This window comes from Protopterus annectens, chromosome 17.part0, assembly GCF_019279795.1.
Source record: "Protopterus annectens isolate FY-2018-M chromosome 17.part0, PAN1.0, whole genome shotgun sequence".
Taxonomy (NCBI): Eukaryota; Metazoa; Chordata; order Ceratodontiformes; family Protopteridae; genus Protopterus; species Protopterus annectens.
In genome coordinates this window covers 46,969,405-46,993,074 of record NC_056751.1, presented here as the reverse complement: position 1 = coordinate 46,993,074, position 23,670 = coordinate 46,969,405, and the positions used below count along the sequence as shown (strand labels likewise).

General features: G+C 41.7%; 1 protein-coding gene across 6 annotated transcripts in view; it reads left to right on the top strand.

The window, feature by feature from the left end:
• MAPK10 (mitogen-activated protein kinase 10) overlaps positions 1 to 23,670 on the top strand; it is a 2,349,270-nt gene that overhangs the window by 1,999,196 nt on the left and 326,404 nt on the right. For all 6 annotated transcript variants that reach the window (XM_044059145.1, XM_044059143.1, XM_044059144.1 and 3 more), the window contains exon 10: positions 11,060 to 11,184. In XM_044059145.1, the coding sequence (XP_043915080.1) occupies positions 11,060 to 11,184 (125 nt within the window). The remainder of the gene's footprint in view (positions 1 to 11,059; positions 11,185 to 23,670) is intronic.

Below are 23,670 nucleotides of genomic sequence, written 5' to 3'. Positions count from 1 at the left end.
ATGTCCAAATCTACACCAAAGTACTATACAACCATTTATATAGATGCACAAAATCAGGAATACCTGACAGAGCAAAATCATCCTCCGCAAAGAAGAGTAAACCTGTCTGGTGGACATCTGCAATAAATAAACTATATAACAAAGGGAAAAAATTGCTGTTCAGGACCAAGAAGGAGCAGGTGCCCAATTGGAAGCAATCTCTCCTTAGCCTGAACAAGCAAATAAGAGCACTAGTGAAATCCTCCAAAGCAAACTTCGAGTCCAAATTCTCCACATCTACTAGAGATAATCATAAGGCCTTCTTCACATATGTCCACAATGTCAAAGGAAGCACTCAGATCTGCTCAGAACTGGTGGTCAAGGACACCACATATGCAAATGCTTTAGATATAGCCAGTCTACTAGCTGACAGATTCAGCGAAAACTTCACGCCTCTGTCCCCCCATCAGTAAATCAGGACATCCCCAGTACCTGCCTACTACCCCTTATTTCTAGGGAACAGGTCATCACTGCTCTGTCAAAGGCAAAAAATACAGCCTCCACGGGACCCAATAACATCCCAGGCTGCATCCTACATGAACTCAGGAATGAACTTGCAGCACCATTAGGCACCCTATTTAGCCAAAGCCTAAGTACCGGCTTTGTCTGAGCCAAGTGGAAAACAGCCACTGTCATCCCTTTGCACAAAGGTGGAGTGTCCACAGATCCAGGAAATTATAGCCCATCAGTCTACTTAGCCTGATCTGCAAGGCCGTGGAATGGATTATCATGGACCTCATTAATGTGGACATTGGCACCCTCCATACACTTGAAATCACACAGTTTGGCTTTCTCAAGGGGAGGTTATGTCTGTTAAATCTGTTTGACTTCTTTGAGACAGTCACTAAAGCCATGGATGAGGGGAAGACTGTGCACACCGCCTACCATGACCTGGCCAAAGCTCTCGACACTTTTCTCCACTCGGGCATAATAGATAAACTCTCTCAACTAGGCATCAATCCATATGTTACCAGATAGGTAGCAAACTGGTTCATTGATAGAACCCATCTAATCAAAATAAGAGAAGCCACCTCAAGCAGTAGACCGGTAACGAGCGATGTACCCCAAGGATTGGTCCTGGGGCCTCTGTTATTCAGGATATACTTCTCTGAGGTGTTGGCTAAAACCAGTGGACTACGGCTGACCAAGTTTGCAGATGACTGCAAGCTGGGCATGGTCATCAATTCGCCAAGTGCTGTGGACATCCTCCAAGAGGGGCTCACTCAAATAAATGACTGGTGCCAGAAACATGGCCTCAAGCTGAATGCCAAAAAATGCATCATCATCCCCTTTGGGGAGAGTGATTTCCTCACATATTATCACATTAATGACAACATCCTAAGTATGCAATCAGTAGTGAGGGATATGGGCAGCTAGGTTGATAGCAACCTGACTTTTGACCACCATGTTGCTTCCATTGTATGGAAAGCTTTCTACATGGCCCACCTCATAAGTAAGGGTATCGCATCCAGGGAGAAAGAGGTCATAACACACCTCTATTCTTCCCTTATAAGGCCAGTTATTGAGTACAGTGCCCCCTTAGGCATGTACCTCACAAAGCACATGCAGCAGCTGGAGAGACCACAGAGGTCCCTCACCAGGAGAATCCAGGGCCTCAGTCATCTACCCTACACATATAGGCTAAAAGCCCTGCCGCTCTACTCAGTTTCATACAAACTCCTCAGAGGTAACCTCTGTCTGGCATACAAAGCAATCTCGGACCCCACCTTGATGGGACTGCTGCATATCCGCAAGTCAAGCTTCACTCGAGTAACTTGTATGCGTGACCTCAGCCTGGTCTGTGATATCAATGGAACTTGTTGGCGGGACAGATTTGTGTCCCAGAGACTCTCCCATCTGTGAAATAGGCTCCCTCTTCAGATCAAGCAAAGTACCTCATTATCCTTTTTTAAGCGCAACCTGGATAACTGGATGGGAAACAGAAAATATACCCCTGGGATTCCACCTGTGTCCCTGCTGGACAGGGGGTTTGGGTGCTGACTTGTCTAAACATGGGCTAAACTCATGGCTAGACTTATAAGGGCCTCCGTGTTAATAGCTTAGTAACTTCCTATGATCCTATGGTGGTCATTTTGTTGATATGTCAGATTAGAATAAGATATTTTGAGTTACCTAATTCAACAGTTTAGAGATGATGTTATTTAAAAAAGTGGGAGAATTATGGAATCAGAAAAGGAAGTTTTGCTTTTTCAGCCACTTTTCTAAAATAGGAGACCATTGAATCTGGGAGAGATGCTTTAAGTTACCACTATCAAAAGAACAAACATGCACAGCAAGGGGAGCAGCAGGAAACTGTGGCAACTCTGATACAGCCAATGTTGTGAGGTGCTGGGACAGTGAGTTCCTATATGAAAGAGCAACAGATGACACAAGATGAAACCGAAGAGAATGTGGCACAGGAAGGTACCTATAGAATGCCCACAGCAAATGGAGAACAAAGGATGTGCCCTCAGTTTAGAGGAAAATGAGCGAAGAGAAGAGTTGTTTGATTTAATAGAGATGGACAGATTTATTAAGATCAGTGAAAGAAACAGATTACAGAAAGTCAATAAAACCCAAAAAGTTAGATGTTTGATAAAACAAATGAACACAGTAATTAGGAGTAATTAGGACTGTCTACAGAAATTCATGTAATATAACAGAAGTTAATAGGATATATTATTATGCAGCTAAATTAATAATAGATAAAGTCTTACCAGAAAAACATTGGGTAGTAAGGGAAAAGAAGGTAAATATTTGGGAATTGATGAAGGATCAACAACGAAACATGAACAAATTCAAATAAAACTCTGTAAGGAATATTTTAGAAGACTTAAATTAATACTGAAAACAGTATTGACATCTAAGAACAAAGTCCAGGCAATAAACCAATTTGCTCTTCTGTCCTAACTTAACAGTTCTGGAGTGATTGACCTACCCTAAAATGTGCTGGATAGTTTGGACAGGAACACAAGAAGGCTGCTTCTTGCTCATCAAATGTGTTATAAAAATTAGTGCATACCAAAACTATGTATTCCCCATTGTAAAGGAGGGATGGGCCTTCTCGAAAGTGATTACATGTATACAGCTGCGATAGTGGGACTGCACACATATCTCCTGACCTCACAAGACCCAAATGTAGTGAAAGTTTTGAAACATGAGGAGAACACGTCTAAGATGCTTAGATTATCAGAAGCATATCTGTGTTAAGCAGGAATGGAAATCAAACCAGAAGCGGATAAAAATCAGGTAGCAACTGAATATGCCAAAAAACAAAAGAAAGAATGTAAAGTGAAGGATCAGATGAGATGGCAAGAAATGTGGAAAATGCATAAATAAAGTTGCAAGTATAGGAAATTCTTAGAACAATGTCATATTGATCAGGATCGAATGCAAGAATGGTTAGGGAGAGATGAATTTAAACCAAAAGACGAAAGGATGCTATTGGAGGCTCAAAACAGTGGACTACGTTCACGGTTTATTGAACATATGGAAAAAACAGACAAATGTAGTTTTTGTAAAACAGAACTGGAAACAGTCGCACATTTTGTTGCTGGTTGTGATATACTAATGGCAGAAGGGCTACATATCAAAAGGCATAATAATGTAGCAAGATTGTTGCATTGGGGATTGTGTGAACATTATAATACTGAAGTAGTTGAAAAACACTGGAAACGAGCCACAAAGCATCATAGAAATTGATAAAGTTTATATCACATGAGATCATCCATTGCCAACAGTTCAGAAAATAGATGCAAGAAAACCAGATATAGTAGTACATTAAAAGAAGATAAAAGTTGCATTGATTATTGAAATTGCTGCACCCAGTGACTACAATGTCTTATGTACAGAGATACATAAAGTCATAAAACACCAGGATTTGCAGATAGAAACAAGGGCAATGTGGAAGAAAGACACCCAGACAGTTCCAATAGTAGTAGGAGCAGGAGGAGTCATTACTGGGCACATTGCGGGTGCTGCAAAGAGCACTTCTGGCTAACACCAAAGATTGAAACAATACTAATTTCATGAACTTTAATTACACCTTGACTTAGGAATGGGGTCCATTCCTGCCATGGTATTAGAAACCCAAAAGACTTGGAGAAATTAAAAAACTGGTGATAATTGGCATCTGTTGTACTTCCAGGTGGTAAACTGGGCAGTCACACTGAATGATTAAAAATTGCATCTAAGAACATTTATGAGCTATATGTATAGTCATAATATTCAGAGCATTGTAGCAGTCATACCAACAAGAAGAGTGGCATCTGATACCTAAGGGCAGCTTGGATGGGGAAGCTGTGTGGCACCAAGTACCCATGAGTCACAGGCAAAGCACTGGGTTAGTAATGTCACTAGCGCATACTATAGGGCAAAGTATAACATAATAAAGCGAGGGATTGACCAAGGCCCACCTGCATATCTTTCCTTCCAGGAATCTCAGGTATGCAAATGCAACACCCTGCATGGCATATCTTACAACATATTCTGTAGCACAGTTTCCATGTGTACTACTTTGCTAGCCATAAGGAGTTACAGAGACATATGTGTGTGGGCTGACAATGATGTCACATGTGTTGATGTTTTCATAGATTCCACTGATGGAGGGTCCTGCACAACAAGGCAACATAAGGTTGGCATCAGCAGAGCATTTACTGCTGACAATGATGGCTGCATGCCAGAGTCACACTGCAGTGATACAGCAGTACTGAGTGCAACACTGCAGCAGAAGGGTGACACATTCATCCACCAATACAGAGTTCCTGTAGTTGTGCAAACTGAGCAGCATCACTAGTGCATGGCAGACATCCTGTACCTGAGCCTTCTATCTGGGCTATACCTGTGTCTCCTCTCCTCACAACATTTAACAAGTGTACCATTCCCAAAGTGCTTATACACACCATACTAGACAGAGGGGAGAGGTGCAGTACAACCATGACTGTAGGACAGTCCATGATATAGCAGCAGCACCTCAAATTAACAAGCAGATGTGCAGGTCAGTGACCAGGTAATACATGATTGCTACCCACAGTCCTGTGGAAATGGTGAGTATGCTTCATGACTGGCTGGAGGTGTGCACCAGCTATATAGTGTCCATATAGGGACAGGGAGCACACACTACTGCTGATGTCACTGGAGGCAAATCCCACCATAGCTGCATCCACGAGACACATTGACATTGCCATTTGGTCTGCTTGAAGTACATGACCCTGATAGACTCTGGATGTAAGCTGATTGGGCGCATGCATAAGCCGGAGCATGTCAGTCCTATTAAAGCCATTTTCAGCAAACACAAAGAAACCAAAGCCAGTTTGCCAAAACCAGTGAAAGTGGAGACTGAGTTTTTCTCCACTGTTGTGTGATGACGATGTTGGTATATATAATTCCAGGGTGTGTGGGTGCAGGGGGGGGGGCTTTTCCCTGCAAAAATATTGTTTCTATGTTTGCTGAAGGTAGTTTTGGTTTATCTGCATTCATCGAAATTGCCTTTGATGGATTGACATGAATCCATCCCAAGTCACCATTGTTGAGACAGTATTGGTGTCACTTGTACACACATAATATATATATATATATATATATATATATATATATATATATATATATATATATATATATATATATATATATATATATATATATATATACAGGCTTTATATCCAGACACTAAGTTGAGAAGTAAAAGAGGCAAGGAGAAACCAGTAGGTTAAAGCAAAGTTAAGTGATGTGTGGTCTGTGTTAATGTGTCTTCAGTGTGTCCACCACTGGTTGCTGGAAGATCTCTTTAGCTAATATGGTTAATGCTACACATACCACTGTGTCCAAACGAATGGAACTATCACAAATTCTCCTTGAGTCTTCGTATTGGCAGCACAGTTTGACTAGATCCCTTAGAATTTCCCTGACTACTCAGAAATGGTACACACTCTGGTGGTTTGTAAAGTGGTGATATCTCAGGTGCTAACTGTACCTCCTCATTTGGCATGTATGACCATAATGTACAACTCTGTGCGCACTGCAGCTCCTGACACATGCTGCTCTGCTATGGATGCTGTTGTTCCTAACATGCCTTCCATTATGTACATCATGACTGTCTGAGTTCAAAATTGGAATACGTTGCAGCACAGCACAACCATTTTATATGTTTCTGAACAGGTCCACCATTTTGGTTTCCCTCATTTGCATAATCAGTGTGGTTCATTTGCATTGGATTCCTCATTTACATGTTATTATGTTGTCATTGGCAAGCACATTTGCCTCACAATATCGACCACTGAGTGACCATGCTGTGCCTCAGAATCATTCACAACCTTGCATATGGCCACTGCCTACAATAATTTGTACTCTGCAATGCAGTTTGAATTTCAGATGGCCATTAAATATGGACAACTGAATTTATTCAGTAAAAGCTACAGAAGTACTCTGTGACATTCTACACTAAATGCTGCACCTGATGCAGTACTAATGACCTCACCTTTAATGTTGGTGAATAAATATAACACCATGAGACTCGACACAAAGGCAACATAGTTTTAATTACCAAAATATATGGCCAAATCATAAAGAAGACATCTTTGAAAAAGTAGGGATAACAGCAGACAGCAGTTTAAACTTTGAACAGTTTTTATCTTCAAGATTCAGAAAAATGTATTTGTTGCGCATTTATTTCTAAAGGACATACAATATGTAGTATCTGCAAGGAGGTCATTAAACCAATTTATACCTCATTGATCTGACCTATTTTTGAAAATAACATTGCATTTATAGACTTCAAACAAGCTACCTTAAAACTTGAAAAGGTATGACAACTTACAAGAAAAATAAATCATTTGAAAACTTGAACTGTTGAGAAAAGCACTACTGGAGGAGAGGGAGCTAACACCAGGGAACAAAATGCTAAACATTAATGTCAATAATTTTAAAACAAAAGTGACCAAGACACTGTACAGTCATTTCAAGATTATAGTAAAAGCTTCCCCTTATGGTCAGAATGAATCATTCATTAATTTCATTCGAATGTAATCCTGAGACTTATATGGAAGGTTGAACATTTCATTTTGGGATTACAGCAGTGATGCTTGAAGGAAGGCTAGTAGGTCATAAGCTCGATGGCTGAAGATAAGATCATATAAACCAAACAAAAGATCAAAAATGTTGTGCCTTGCTGTAGGGGAGACGGCAGTCTTTGTACCATATCACATAGTATGGCAGATTTAGTGCTCTCCATGTAAACAGAGATGCATCAGTTTCTTTCTGTTTTGACTGCATCACATGCTGCTGAAAATGCAGCTATGGATCTATGAATCTATGAAATTGATGTACCAACTTGCTCTAAGTATGAAAGAACTTGGCAAACATAACTACAATTGGTTGCCAGCCTGCTTTCAAATCTTTATTAATACTTCACAGCAGTAACACATTTCTATGAATAACAACTATCCTCCAATCAGTTTCTGTCAGATAGTCATGTACCTATCAAGCAAAGTATGCATGGGGTCAATAATCAGAACATGGTAGGATAGTGCGGGAGGCCTTGGCAAGGTCCAGGTAGACTGCGTGGACAGTAAGTCCATTATCCATGTGTGCAGAACCAATTCAAAGAAGTCAACTAGGTTGAGCAGGCATGATCTGTCTTTTACATAGCCAAACAGGTGCATATCCGAGGATATAAGGTCACCTCAGTTATTCTTTATTAGATCAGCTATAATATATTCCATAGCTTTACAGGTAATCTCATTAGACTAATAGGGCCGTAAATTCCAGGGTTAGAAGAGGGGCCAGCTTTATACAAGGCCACTACAACAGCTGATTTCTCCACATTAGTGATGTGACCAGTGGATTGGTACGGCGGTAGCATTGTTACCTCACAGCAAGAGGTTCTCCCGTTTGATTCTCGGCGTGGCTTGGGAGTGCCTTCTGTGTGGAGTCTGCATGTCCTTCTGTGTGGAGTCTGCATGCATTCAAAAGACATGCGTGCATAAATGGGCGTGCCTACGTTGAAGGTTGGGTGTCGAGCTGGCACCTCATCGTTTCATAAAAATCTACTGCCAATCATTAGCAGGCCAGAGTTCTGCTGTGGTGACCCCTTACCGGGAAAAAGCTGAAAGACAAACAACAAACAAACAAGTGATGTGACCAGTGGAAAGTCTACAGTGGAACAGGTGACTGTGGAGTTTTGCTAGATGAGACTCAATGCTTCTTAGCAGACATCCAGAGATGTTGTCAGGATTCATGGAATTGGTATTTTTAATTTTGAGAATTGCCAAAAGGAGGAAGTCCAAAGTGATTTTAGTAGGGGTTGTGAGAGGGGGACTGTGGGGTCAGGTGGTTGGGTGGGTGAGGTGAATGTGGAAGAGAATATGCCTGCAAGAATGTTAGAAATGTCTTCAGGGTCAGAGGAGGAGGAGGTAGAATTAGAGATAAGTTCAACGCAAAAGTGTTGGATACTTCTAGTATTTTAAGGGCGTCTATATTACCCGATCGAACATTTAGGTTAGCGGATACCTAAACATCGAACTGGTAATATCGAAAATTAAAACAGCGAACGGACGATTTAACGTAGGGAATGAATTCCCTCGACCGTAAAATTAAAAAAAAATGTAAACCCCCCCCCCCCAACTAAATATACCAACTCCGAGATCGCTCTACAGTGGGGAAAGGGGCAAAGCCCGTGTAACGGCCAAGGGAATTCCTTCCCTGCGTTAAATCGTCTGTTCGTGGTTTTTTGCTTTCACTATTACCAGATCGACGTTTAGGTATTCGCTAACCTAAATGTTCGATCAGGTAATAGGAACCCTTTTAAGGAACAAATAAGTATGAGCTGCATTTTCTCAATATATCTGTACATTTCTGTAGCACACCCTCTTTCTTAGTATACTTTGTCTGATTCCATTACTGTGTGCATGATGACAGGCTTTAGTTGGATTGTAAAAGTGGCCCAATATGCTAAGATTTTGCCTATTTGATTCCATATGGTGATAACAGTGGGTTTGAGCCTCCCAGTTGTCTATTGTCTCATCATTAATAACTTGGGATGGGTGTTGTTGTACTTCTGATTAAAGTGCCTACAATGTTGTAAGAGAAATGTGTTATTTTGTCTGTTGCATATTATTAGATGGAGGCATTCGTTATGCAGACCAGTTATTTAGATACATTCTGCTTCATACATTGTTTAGTTATACTTAGTTGCATTTTTGGCTGATTTCTCTGAATATTCCAAGGTTAAGAGAAGTAATGCAACTCTTACATACAGTAACATATTTCATTGTAAATTGCAACACTTTAAGGCAGTAATTTCTGATGTTTACTTGGCAACAGTTTCCACTTAAAAATTAATATGTACAGACCTAAACAATATGCATATTACTTACATGCCTGAATTAGCACAGGTGCAGAAGCTGTGCTGCTTTTTAACTTAAAGTCTGACATTCGGCCAGATTCCAAAAGAATTGCTCTCAGTGTAAATCTGCCCTGATTCCAAAAGACCTGGTCTCAGTGCAAGTGACTTACTTCGGTGTAAGGCCTACTATAAACTGGTTTACTACAAGGACAAGATCCCAGAACACCTACTCTCAGCTTGCTGTCAGTGTAAGTGGTCACTTTTACTGACAGCAAATCTTTTGGAATCAGGACCATTTTATTTTGATTTTGCTCAGGTAGTCAGTGTTTTTTGAGGACATTTGGGACTGAATTTTCTGTATGCCTTGATTAGTGTATAAACTTCTACTTGAATGTTGTGTACTTTACTCCAATTTAAAAGGACTATGAGATGTTGGTATTTGTGAAGAGAGCCCTACATCATGCTGTTTGTATAAAAACAAACTGTTAAAAATTCCAGAGGGGCTTATTTGAAAATGTAATATATAATTTATGTTACTGTGAATATTTAAGAATAACTAATGTATACAAATAATGGCTTCTCTTACAATCTTTCTTCTAACATAGACTGGTATTCATAACTAGTTGTGAATTTTCTAAGATGAGCAGAAATGGTCTTTCGTACTTTGAAGATCATTCTAATTCATACACCCCCAGACTGCCTAGTGTTACCACTGTGTACTCTAGGTATTGTGTTTTGGGGCACTGCATGGAAATGTGGCACTGTGTGAGTAAGTTCTGTGTAAATAACTTTACCACCACACTGCCAAGTATAAATACTTATGTAGTTTGGGATATTATAGACACCCGAACTACACAAGTATGGGTCAGGACTATGTTTCAAAAGTACTGAGTGTATGCCGCAGTTTTATGCTGAACACCTGTGCCTTCCAGTGCTGAGAATCTGTGCAGGGTGAATTTGAGCCATTTCATCCTGTCCCCACAGCTGACAGAAATGTCGTGTTGTCTATGAATATAAGTTTGTGCGTGTATATGTCAGTCTGACACTGTATGTGCGCGCGCATGCTCGTGTGTGTGTGTGTGTGTGTGTGTGTGTGTGTGTGTGTGTGTGTGTGTGTGTGTGCGCGCGCAAGTGCGGCACGCTTGTATATGACTGTGTGAGTGGGTTCATTAGTGTCTAGGCCTGAATGGCTATTATGAATGCTAGGCTGTGTGTGTTTGTTTCTCTGTACTAGGACATTGTGAGAGGGATCCATCACTGTCTGTGGGTGAATGGCTAGAGTGAGTGTGTGTGTGTGTGTTTGTGTGTGTGTCAGTGCTGGGACAGTAAAATGGTCAGTGCCTGTATGTGTTTCTCCTGCTACCAGCCCTGTGCACTGTTGCACATGTGCTCAAGCTTCATTGTTGAGTGATTCACAGACATGCGAATTCCTGGGTAATAAGATGCTGCCCTTTAGGGAATTTAGATCACTGTGAATCAATACATTGCATTTCAGTGAAAACTCTGCTTATAACTGCATGGCAATTTGGTTGCAGTTTTACTGACTATGAATACCGGATGTGAACACTGTTTAACAGCACATCTCACATGTACATGAATAAGTGTGCACATACCCACAGAGATGAGTCAAAACACTGAAATAGTTATGTAAGAGAGCTTTCTTTCTTCTTGTCCCACCAGCAAGCCAAGCCAGAGACCTTTTGTCAAAGATGTTGGTCATTGACCCAGCGAAGAGAATATCAGTGGATGAAGCTCTGCAGCATCCGTACATTAATGTCTGGTATGACCCTGCAGAAGTGGAAGCGGTAAGCGACTTACTATATCATTGTATGCTTACGAGTGAAATATATTAGGGATGTCATGAAAATGTCTAACCTCCAAATAAAAACGATCACACCTGAAAATGTAATAAACTATTTATATTTAATAAAATCAGCATCTTGACCCTTAGAGAACACATGAAAAAATGATGCCCAAATACTCACTTTTGTTTCTTGTTTCATAATTTGGTTTCATATAAGCATAAAGACTGAGATGAATTCAGCACATCAAGTGCCCAGTGTGTGGAGTGTTGTTAAAGCATTGTTATCTCTTGTTGGACTCCAGCATTTCAGCAGCTCACTTTTTTCACTTATGTCTGTCATATATGATGTAGTAAGGTGTCTACAACTTTAACTGATGATGCCTCATGGTTGTTCATAAACATCCTGTCTTCATTTTTAGAGCATGAAACTGGCAGTGACTTTCTTTTTATTTAAAAACATTATTTGTTCACATGACATTGGTGCCTCCTCTAGATTGCAAACAGTGAGAGCCACCTGCCATCCTGGAGCTGATCCAGTATTTATCCTGTAGTTAGAGACTAAGGCACCCCAATACACTGTCATATTTAATGACAAAGGCAGTTGTGTTTGTTTATTTATTTATGTTAGCCTACCAATGGCATTCCCCAGTCTTGATGTGGATTAAAACCAAGAATCTCTATAGGTGTGTGCCCCAGCATTGTTAAGCCAGGATAGATGTGGGGTTGTACCTCCAAAACTGAGAACACTCAGGTTTCGTAAAGTCCAGGGGACAGAAATACAGCCTGTTTAGAATCTCTTTTTGTAGCCTGAAAGCCCTTTTACCTAATTGAAAGGCTTCATGCTTAACTTAACAGTATCCATTTGCTGCAGGATGGTGGGGAAGGGGGACTTAGGCATTTCCTTATTTTAGGCTGGCAAGACTCTTCCAGAAGGGTACACTATGTTAAGGCTATAGTCCTATTACCATGAAATCTTATGCAGAGCAGTTGCTACTGACCATAACAGTCAGTGGTCCATTAAGCACACTTTTGACCATCTACATAATTTTTTTTTTTTGGGGGGGGCTATGCATAAATGTTCATATTCTTTTGGTACTTTTTGATTCACCTTCCTGATTTAAGATCATTTAAACTGCTGTCATTATATTCTACCAATGTCTATACCCACTAATTAGGGTCACTTGACTGTATAAACGTTAAACATCCACTTAGGATTCAGAAAGAATAACCGCAAGAAAGTATCCTAACTTGCATTTCATAAATGCAGACCGGTTCTTCAAAGCCAGAATAATGATAGATTTACCTGATCATGACAGCCAGAATCAGCTTTTCTCCTTATAATCATTATAACCCATTGTTGACTGTGTACCCTTCAGATATCAGAAAGTCACTAAATATTAAATGTATTTTATGCAAATGCACACTAGACCTGCAAAGACAGACTGTTTAAACTTAGCAAACAAGAGGATTAGTTACTTTTATCTGCATATAGCCCACACCTTTTCTCAGCATTTATAGACACTATGTTGGGTACATGTCATCTGACTGTGGTAAAAGAGGATACGTTTCAGCTTTTTAGCACATGAATAAGGGGCAATGCCAAAAGTGTAATGGGGGATGAGGGCATAAAATCAGAGACATATTTCTCTTACATGCTTAGTATGTTGCTAGAATAATTTTTTTTTTGCATTAGCATGCATGCATTTTCTTAAGGATATGAAGTCTGAAATTAATATTTCTGTCATTATTTAGTGACTGTAGTCAGCAATGATATGCCAGAAGCCTCAGATTTTAAGAGGAATGGACCAAGAATATGTGCAAACTTGGGCATTCTGTGAAATCAGGAGCAGTTGAAATCTTTGTTTGACATAAATGGCCACAAGTATTCCAATTTATTTCATACAAATGCACATTATAGGTTCATAAGTTCATAGGTTCATACTAGGCTATCTGCCCTAGGGCATTTATAAGCCTAGCCAGAGTGTGTTTGGCTTTCGCCACCCATTTTAAATTAATTTTGCTATGCCCTTTTTCGAGGTTAGTATACTGTGCCTCTGTCTAACAGTGACACAGAAGTGATACCCGGGGTAAACCTACGATCTCCCATCCACTCATCAAGATTCCTCTTGAAGAGAGTCAATGAGGGACTCTGCCTAACCTGGACTGGGATTTTATTCCAGAGTGAAGGGAGCCTCTGGGTTATGAATCTGTCCCTCCAGCATGTCCTATTTATTTCAGTGCTGAGGTTCAAGTCTCTCGAGCACGTAGCTCGATGGGATTTGGATTTTGTGAGGTGCAGCATGTCCATTAATTCCGGGTTGGACATGGCTTTATACGTCAGGCACAGATCACCTCTGAGCAGGTGGTATGCCACTGAGTAGAGCTGGAGTTTCTTTAACCGGGCAGCATATGGCATCTGTTTGAGCCCTTTGATCCTCTTGCTGAGGTACTTTTGGGGTATTTCCAGTTGCTGCAGGTGTCTGGTAAGGTACATCCCAAAAGGGGCATTGTGCTCAATTATGGGCCTGATGAGGGATGAGTAAAGAGGCACGATGACCTCCCCTGATCTAGATGTGAATCCCTTCATGATTAGGTGGGTTATATAAAATGTTTTTCTAACCACTTTGGCCACGTGGTTGTCAAATGAGAGATTGCTATCAACTTGGGTCCCCAGGTCCCTAATTACTTCTTCTGTACTTAATGGATTACCACCTATGTGGTAATTTGTGGGCACTTTGTTTTTGCCAAAGGGGATGACTATACACTTTTTGGCATTTAGTTTGAGGCTATGGCTCTGGCACCAGTTGTCTGTTTCTATGAGGCCCTTTTGGAGGATGCTTGTGTTGGCTGGAGAGTCGATTATGGCACCCAGTTTGCAGTCATCTGCGAACTTGGTCAGCCACAGTCCTTCCATGTTGGCCTGTACCTCCGAGAAATATATACCAAACAAGAGAGGTCCCAGGATTGAGCCTTGTGGGACGCCACTTGTAACTGGTTTGGAGTCTGACATGGCTCCAGGAATTCTAACCATGTGGGTTCTGTCCTTGAGCCAGTTTGCAACCCATCTAGTGACATAGGGGTTTATATTTAAGCTGGTGAGCTTATCTATAATGCCCGTGGGGTATTGTATCGAAGGCTTTTGCGAGGTCCAGGTAGGCTGTGTGGACCACCTTCCCCTCGTCAATGGCCTTGGTGACTGTTTCAAAGAAATCGACCAGGTTTAAGAGGCAGGATCTGCCCTTAACAAAGCCAAACTGGGTAGGATCCAGTGTCTGTAGGTCCCCAATATCTTTATTTATGAAGTCCATGATGATCCTTTCCATAGCTTTGCAGACCAAGCTAGTCAGGCTTATGTGGCAATAGTTTCCAGGATCCATTGAGGCACCACCTTTGTGGAGAGGGACCACTGTTGCTGTACGCCACTCTTTAGGTACATATCCTGTAGTAAGGCTGAGATTGAACAGTAGTTTTATGTTTGGGTTTAGCTCTTCTTGGAGTTCATGTAGGACACAGCCCGGGACACCGTCTGGTCCCATTGATGCTGTGTTTTTTGCTTTGGAGAGGGCGGCTCTTACCTGAGCATCTGAGATGTCAGGGGGGCAGCACTCTGCTGGGATAGATATTTGCCCTTTTGGTGGAGAGGGGGGGGAGAAGTTTGGCTGAACCTGTCAGCTAGGATGTTGGCAATGTCTGTGGGTTCCATGTATTTTTTGTCATTTTGGACTAATTCTGAGCATATCTGGGAATTCCCACCCAGGTTCCTAACATAACTAAAGAAAGCCTTGTGATTATCCTTAGTGTCCTGTGCAATTTTTCTCTCGAAGCTGGCCTTAGATGATTTTATGAATGCCCGTAGTTTTTTGCTAATACTGATCAGAGATGCCTTCCCTTTTTGGGATTTTGCTCTATCATGTAGTAGCTTCCTCCTTCAATTGTATAGTTTGTTTATGGCTGGGGTCCACCAGACAGGACGTCTGCCTTTGGAGGATTGGGTCTTGGTTTTATTTGGGATTGCATGATCCATGCATTCCTGAAGGTGTTCATAGAATGCATTTATAAAGGATTCTGCGGTCTGGGCCGTATTTTCCACAGGCCCGGGGGCTTTGAAGGATTCCACCTCGGTTTTGAGGAATGTAAAATTTGCTTCTGTGGTTTTCTGGGCAGGGGGTGGGGTCGGGATGTGAATATCCAGTGAGATTAGTTTATGGTCTGATCTTACCAGTGGGGGATACACTTCTGGTCTGGAGCATAGAGTCCCCATGTTGGTGATGATCAGGTCCAGTATGTTTTCCCCTCTTGCGGAAGTGGTAACAAGTTGTTCCATAGCATTTGAGTTTATAAATTCTAGGAACCTTTGGGCTAGGGTGTTGGGTAGTTGAAGTCGCCCAATATAATGGTGTTTGGAGAGACCTTCATATTTTCCAGTGTTCTCAGGAAGGCCGAGTGGGGTTCCTGGGTTTGGGAGGGTGGCCTGTAGCAGGCTATAAACTGGAAGGCAGTTTTACCCACTGTTAGTTGCACATGGATAGTTTCTGATGCTTCGTGCTGTGTCACCAACCTGGAGGTGTGGGTATCTTTTACGAATATTGATACTCCCCCTCCTTTTGTGGTTCGGTCCAAGTTTTGGGGCCGAAAAGCATGGTATGATACACTAGTAATAGGTGACTCCATAGTCAGACACACTGATGTCCCACTTGCCTGATACACTAGTAATAGGTGACTCCATAGTCAGACACACTGATGTCCCACTGACCAGGCTGAACAAGAAGAAGGTGACTGTGAGCTGTCTATCGGGAGCTAGGATCCGCCACATAACACACGCACTCAGGTCACTCCAAAGCAAGTACAAATATGACTCCGTCATTGTCCATGCTGGTGTGAATGACCTGAGACGTACCTCCCTGGACTACATGAAAAGAGACATAGAGGAGCTCTCTGATTATGTAGCCCAGGCTGGTATGACCCTGACTCTGAGCAGCATCTTGCCCTCACCAAGAATGATACCACAATACAAAGACAAGATGATCAGCTTTAACAATTGGCTCAAGTACTGGTGTCATTCTAAGGGGATCCAATGTCTGTCTGCCTGGGATGATATGTTGGACAAGCCACGCTTCTTCGCAAGGGATGGCTTACACCTTGTCACCACTGGGCTTCCGGATATTGGCTAAGGCTCTTGCCACCCCCATAGTGCCTTTTTTAGGCAAGGCTCAAAAGACAAACCCACCTCCTTAGAAAACAAAAATGGAAAAAAAACTAAGGGTAATGCTGCTCAACGCCAGAAGTCTAAATGTCAAGATGCAGGCACTTGATGCACTCCTCAGCATGGAGAACATTGAAGTCTGTGCAGTAACTGAAACCTGGTTCAAGGCTCCTGAGAGCACCCCAGTGCTACCAGGCTATACCTCGTATCATGCTTGTCGGCCCCAAAACCCAGGCCGAACCACAAAGGGAGGGGGAGTGTCCATATTTATAAAGGACACCCACACCTCCAGGTTAGTAGCAACACATGAAGCATCAGAGACCATACAGGTGCAACTAACCATAGGCAAAACTGCTATACAACTGGTAGCATGTTACAGACCACCCTCCCAATCTCAAGAACCCCACTCAGCCTTCCTGAAGACATTGGAGGATATGAATGTATCACAAAATACAATCATACTGGGAGACTTCAACTACCCAAACATAGATTGGGTACATTATTCTAGCCCTAATACCCTAGCCCAAAGGTTCCTGGAATTCATAAATTCAAATGCACTGGAACAACTAGTCACCTCTCCCACTAGGGGAGATAATATACTAGACCTGATCATCACAAACATGGGGACAAAATGCTCCACACCGGAAGTATACCCCTCACTAGTGAGATCTGACCACAAACTAATCACCATGGATATACATATCCCACCTCCACCCCCAGCACAAAAGACCACAGTGAAAAACCTCTCAAAAGCAGACTTTACTCTTCTTAAGACTGAGATAGTATCCTTTAAGCCCACTGTGCCAGTGGATACCACATCCCACAATGCCGAATCCTTCACAAATGCTTTCTATGGACATCTCCAAGAATGCATGGATCATGCAATCCCAAACAAATCCAAGTCCCTCTCCACCAAATGTAAGCATCCTGTCTGGTGGACCTCAGCCATAAACAAATTGTATAACAAAAGAAGGAAGCTACTGCACATCAGAGCGAAATCCCATGAAGGGAAGACATCTCTGATCAACATTAGCAAAAACTACGTTCTCTCATAAAAACATCCAAGGCAAACTTTGAGAGAAAAATCGCTAAGAACACTAAAGATAACCACAAAGCCTTCTTTAGCTATGTTAGAAACCTGGGCGGAAACCCTCAGACATGCTCAGAGTTGGTTCACAACAACAAAAAATACACTGAACCCACAGATATTGCTAACATTCTGGCTGACAGGTTCAGTGCAAATTTCTCACCTCCTTCACCCCCAAAAGAGAAATACTTATCCCAGCTGAATGTAATCTCCCTGTCATCTCAGATGTCCAAGTGAGAACCGCCCTAAACAAAGCAAAAAACACAGCATCAATGGGACCTGACGGTATCCCGGGGTGCGTGTTACGTGAACTCCAAGAGGAGCTAAACCAACACATAAAAATGCTATTTAACCTTAGCCTTACTTCGGGATATGTACCTGAACACTGGCGTACAGCAACAGTGGTCCCACTCCACAAGGGGTGCCTCTACAGACCCTGGAAACTACCACCCCATAAGCTTGACTAGCCTGGTCTGCAAAGCTATGGAAAGAATCATTATGGAACTCATAAACTGAGACATAGGGGACCTACAGATGCTTGACCCCACCCAGTTCGGCTTTGTAAAGGGCAGATCCTGCCTTTTAAACCTGGTTGACTTTTTCAAAACAGTCACTAGAGCCATTGATGAGGGCAAAGCAGTCCATACAGCATACCTGGACTTGGCTAAGGCCTTCGACACAATACCCCACTCAGGCATCATAGATAAGCTAAACAGCTTAAAAGTAAACCCTTATGTCACTAGATGGGTTGCAAACTGGCTAAAGGACAGAACCCATAAAGTTAAAATCAATGGAGCAATGTCAAACTCAAAGCCAGTCACAAGTGGTGTCCCACAGGGATCTGTCCTGGGACCCCTCTTGTTCGGCATTTATTTCTCAGATGTTAAAACAAACATGGGAGGGCTGTGGCTGACAAACTTCACAGATGACTGCAAACTAGGTGGCATAGTCGATACACCAGCAGATACACACATCCTACAAAAAGGCCTCACTGAAATGGACAACTGGGTGCCGTAGTCACGGCCTTAAACTAAATGCCAAAAAATGTATAGTCATCCCTTTTGGAAAAAACAAAGTACCCACAAATTGTCACATAGACAGCAACCCACTGAGTACGGAAAAAGTAATCAGAGACCTAGGAACCCAAGTAGACAGTGACCTCTCATTTGACACCCATGTTGCCAAAGTGGTTAGAAAAATATTCTACCTTGCACGCCTCATCATGAAGGGTTTCACATCCAGATCCAGGGATGTCATTGTACCCCTATATTCCTCCCTCATCAGACCCATGATTGAGTACAATGCCCCATTTGGTATGTACCTCACCCGGCACTTGCAACAGCTGGAGAGACCACAAAAGTACCTCACCAAAAGGATCAAGGGTCTCCAACATATGTCTTATTCTGCCAGACTAAAGAAACTTCAGCTCTATTCAGTAGCATACCGCCTGCTCAGAGGTGATCTCTGCCTGACGTACAAGGCCATGTCCAATCAGGATCTGATGGACATGCTCCACCTCAAAAAATCCAAATCCATCAGGACCACGAGAGCTAAAGACTTAAACCTCGGCACAAGTATGAATAGGACATGCTGGATGGATAGATTCATAACCCAGAGGCTTCCCATGCTTTGGAACAGGATCCCAGTTCGTATTAGGCAGAGCCCCTCACGGACTCTCTTCAAGAGAAATCTTGATGAGTGGATGGGAGATCGTAAGTTTACCCCAGGGGTCACATCTGTGTCACTGCTAGACAGGGGCACAGTAAACTAATTCTATTATATAAGGGGACCTTCACTGTGTCACTACTAGACAGAGGCACAGTATTCTAGATTTATTCTGTACATTTTTGTACCATTTCATGGGGTGGCAAAAGCCACATCACTATGGCTAGGCTTACAAATGCCCCAGGGCAGATAGCCTAGTACTATACTATGAAACTATGAAACTATGAGGTATAACCTGGTAGTGCTGGGGTGCTCTCTGGAGCCTTGAACCAGGTTTCTGTTACTGCACAGATATCGATGTTCTCCATGCTAAGGAGAGTTTCCAGTGCGTGCATCTTGAGGTTTAGACTTCTGGCGTTGAGTAGCATTACTCTTAGTTTCTTATCCCTTGTTATACCTATGGAAGTGGGTTTGTGTTTTGAGCCTTGCCTAAAAAAGGCACTACGGGGGTAGCAAGAGCCTTTGCCAATATCCGAAAGCCCAGGGGCGACAGGTGCAAGCCATCCCTAGCGAAGCATCGTGGCTTGTCGAGCATGTCATCCCAGGCTGACAGGCATTGGATCCCCTTTGAATGACACCAATACTTAAGCCAATTGTTGAAATTGATCATCTTGTCTTCATATTGTGGCATCATTCTTGGTGAGGGTAAGATGCTACTCAAGGTCAGGGTCATACTGGCCTGGGCTACACTGCATGCTCAGAGAGCTCCTCCAGGTCTCTTTTCATGTAGTCCAGGGGGGTACGTCTCAGGTCATTCACACCAGCATGGACAATGACTGAGTCATATTTTTACTTGCCTTGGAGTGACCTGAGTGCTTGTGTTATGTGGCGGATCCTAGCGCCCGACAGGCAGCTCACCGTGACCTTCTCCTTGTTCAGCCTGGTGAGCGGGATGTCAGTGTGCCTGACTATTACAAGTGTATCAGGTGTGTTGTTTAGCCTTAAGGGCTGTGACTGTTCGGCACACTGGCTTTGTGAGCTATGTGTTGCACGTGTTTTGTTTTGGGGTAGCGGTTGCCTGGGTGTCTGCTTTGGAGGTCTCTACTGCTCAGGCAGATTTTTATTTAGAGCCTCCGAGTATGTTTTTGTGTGTTTATGTGTTTGGTTTGCTGTCATGGTAGGTCTATGTGAGACTGGAATTGCAGTGAGTGTGGTTTCCTTCTCCTCCTGACTGGTTACGCCAGTACTGAGTTGAGAGAGCTTAGCCTCCAGTTTGGTTATATGGTTGCATCTCTCACATGTGTTGGAATTTGTTGGGAGGAGGAGAGGGTTGTCTGTGTACATGAGGCAGTTGTAACATTGCCTCAAGATTCCCAGATTCACCAGCTGGACCGGAGAGGAGATTGACAACTGACCTGTGGACATGCTAGAATAGTATTGGGAATTCCTTTATAATTGAAAAAAGGGCCAATGGGGAACAAGGTACACAAGGGGAGTTTGTGAGGGTGTAGTGCTTTTAATTTTTTAGTGCTGACTTATATAATTGCTTTAGTGAGCAAGTGCCAGGTAACTTAAATGCAATGTGTTACAGGTAACTTAAATGCAAAAACGACAAACAGTAACTTTCTTTCAAGTGAAACAAGGAAATAAGTACAGTAAGCAATGCAGATATCACTAGGGATCCACAGAAGCGCTGAAAAGCCAAGTTTTAGGTGGAATTAGCATTTCAGGGAAACAACAAGCATACAAACAAAGCTAGATTCAGCAGGCCTGGATCTAGTCTATGCTACAGCAAACAAGGTGTACCAATTTCAGTAAGAAACAGTTTAAATATGCAGGCACTATAAGCCTTTAACCAGAAATTCCCAGCTCAGAAGGGCAGAGTCCAGCCTCTCCTCCCACAAGAGTGCAGACCACGAACCTTCTTAATGTAAAATAACTGGCCTGAAACCCAAGTGCTTAAACCAGAACTAATACACTTTTAGAATAACAGACAATGAGCCCTCAATCAGCAGTTCCCAACCTAGAAGGATGTAAGCTACCTGTCCTGCCACCACAGTGTAGGCCACAAACCTTCCTAATTTAAAACAACTGGCCTGAAGCCCAAGGGCTTAATCCAAAAGACTTAGAATGATAGCTACACTTTAATCAAGTTACTACCAAGCAGTAATAAATACAATTGAATACTTTAAAGAATGCTTGGATTAGTGCTCAAGTTATACATTTTCTGCATAGCATGCTTTTTCTGAAGGATATGAAAAGTCAAATGCTTTTCATCATTTAGTCACTACAATCCTCAGTTATTTGATAGCAAACCACATATTTTATTACGCATGGACCAAAAATATGCCAGCCAGTTTTTCAAGTGGGATAATGGGCCAACTATTTCCACAAAGACATCAGCCTGCTCCCTAAGCCATTACCAATTATTCCTTCTTGTATGATATAGCATCACCATTTGTTGAAGATGTGAGGTATGCACAGAATTATTCAAACCTGCTGTGGTTTAGTCAACAGGGTTAAGCTATGTAACCAAACAGAAGGCAAGAATAACTCCAAAATAACCCCATATTTTACATCATATAGTTTAAAATGGAGAAAAAAAAGATGTATAGTTGGAGCACATTCTGCACAGTGTGTAAGGAATGTATTAAACTGTAGAGTTTCAGTGGACTATGATGTTTTAACACAGTTTTCATATACATTATTCTTTGTTGGCTGTCCTGTGTTTTTCACATTTCATTATAAGTCTGCATATAGAAAGCCTTTGGAAGTGTCAGTGGCACAACAGGTATAATGATGGCCTTTGAGGCTGGAAGACCAAATGGCTATGGGTTCTCTTCCCACTCCAGTGGTTGGATTGCTGTCAGTATAGTGCAGCATTATGGGAATGCTGCACTCCTGAGTGTGTTGTCCTTTAGATGACATGATAAACTAAGGTCTTATCTGCTTGAGTTGATGGTAGCTTAGGTAGATATAAAATATTTCATGTCATTTATCAAAAAGTCAAAAAGTGAAGAAGAATTTGCCCAATTCCCTGGCAACATTAGCCATAGTAGCAGAAATAACACCTCAACTCTTCTCTGAATCTAACCTGATGAAGAAAGGATAAAATAAAACAAAATCACGGACATTCTGTGATATCAGGTACAAATTCAACTTTCATTCAGTTGCCAGAAAATAAATATTCCAATGTATTTCATACAAATGTATACTAATGCTGTGAAGTCAGATCTTAAATTAATGAAGCATTAAGAGGCTATGCTGCTTTCATCAACAACCAGCATTCCCCCCCCCCCTCCATTCAGTGACTGCATCCTCAATGACTTGACAGAAAAGGCACAGATCAAAACAAGGGCAAAGTGAGGTATAGTCTGCAAAATCAACAAAATGTCCTTAAGCAAACAAGAAGGTGCTTTCATTCCCAAACAGCCTGCAGTCAATTGATCTCAACCTCTTTGTTTAAGAATCAGGGACAAAGCCAAAAATAATGAGCAACTAAATCTCAATATCAGGGACAAATTTTAAATATTTCTTTAAATATTACTGTAATTCACTCAAAAAGATCTCAGAGGAACAGGCTTTGCATCAACATACAGTTTTTGATAGAATAAGTATGAAACTCCAACGTCTGCATTATTGACTGACTGTAACCCTCAGTAATTTGCCAGAAAATGAAAAGTTTTGTGAGTGACAGGAGAAAAATATAAGGCAAAATCAGAAACATTCTTCAAAATCAGTAACAGCTATGCTGCACTACCCCTTCACCCAGCCTGCAGTTGTTGAGTAATATTATGTCTGGTTGCCTGCCAGAGCAAAAAAATAATACTTATCTCACATTACTGCAAACATCTACAGCTATCCCCCCACCTGCATATCTCACCTACAGTGTTTAATATAACCAGTCATTCCTCCTCATTACTTTTCCAATGAATCTTGGGAAGCTAATGAGCAGAAAGTGTAGGCACTCATGTCAAGGACCAATTTAGAGTGTCCAATTCACCTACAACATGTCTTTGGGAGGAAACCGGAGCACACACACGTGACCATAGGAAGGACATACAGACTCCACATAGAAGACACCCCAGCTGAGGATCAAACCAGAGAGCCTCTTGCTGTGAGGTGGTAATGCTAACCACTGCACCACTGTGGCCACCCTTCTTTCAAGTTGCCTCTAATTTGGCAATGCATCTGCTAGTCTTTTTTAAGGTGAGTATATCCTCCATATAATCCTTAACAAAGATGATACATTTTTTGTGTATGCATTCTAATAAACCTCTAAGTATCCATTTAACTATCCATCTATGTAATCTATCATACATTTCTCTGTATCTATATTTTTATAACAAAGTGTTTTTCTTTCTCTTAATATATATATATATATATATATATATATATACATATACATATATATCTATATATATCTATATATATCTATATATATATATATATATATATATATATATATATATATATATATGTGTGTGTTTTGTCAAACTGACAGTTTATCATAGGATTCTGGTATTTCTTTA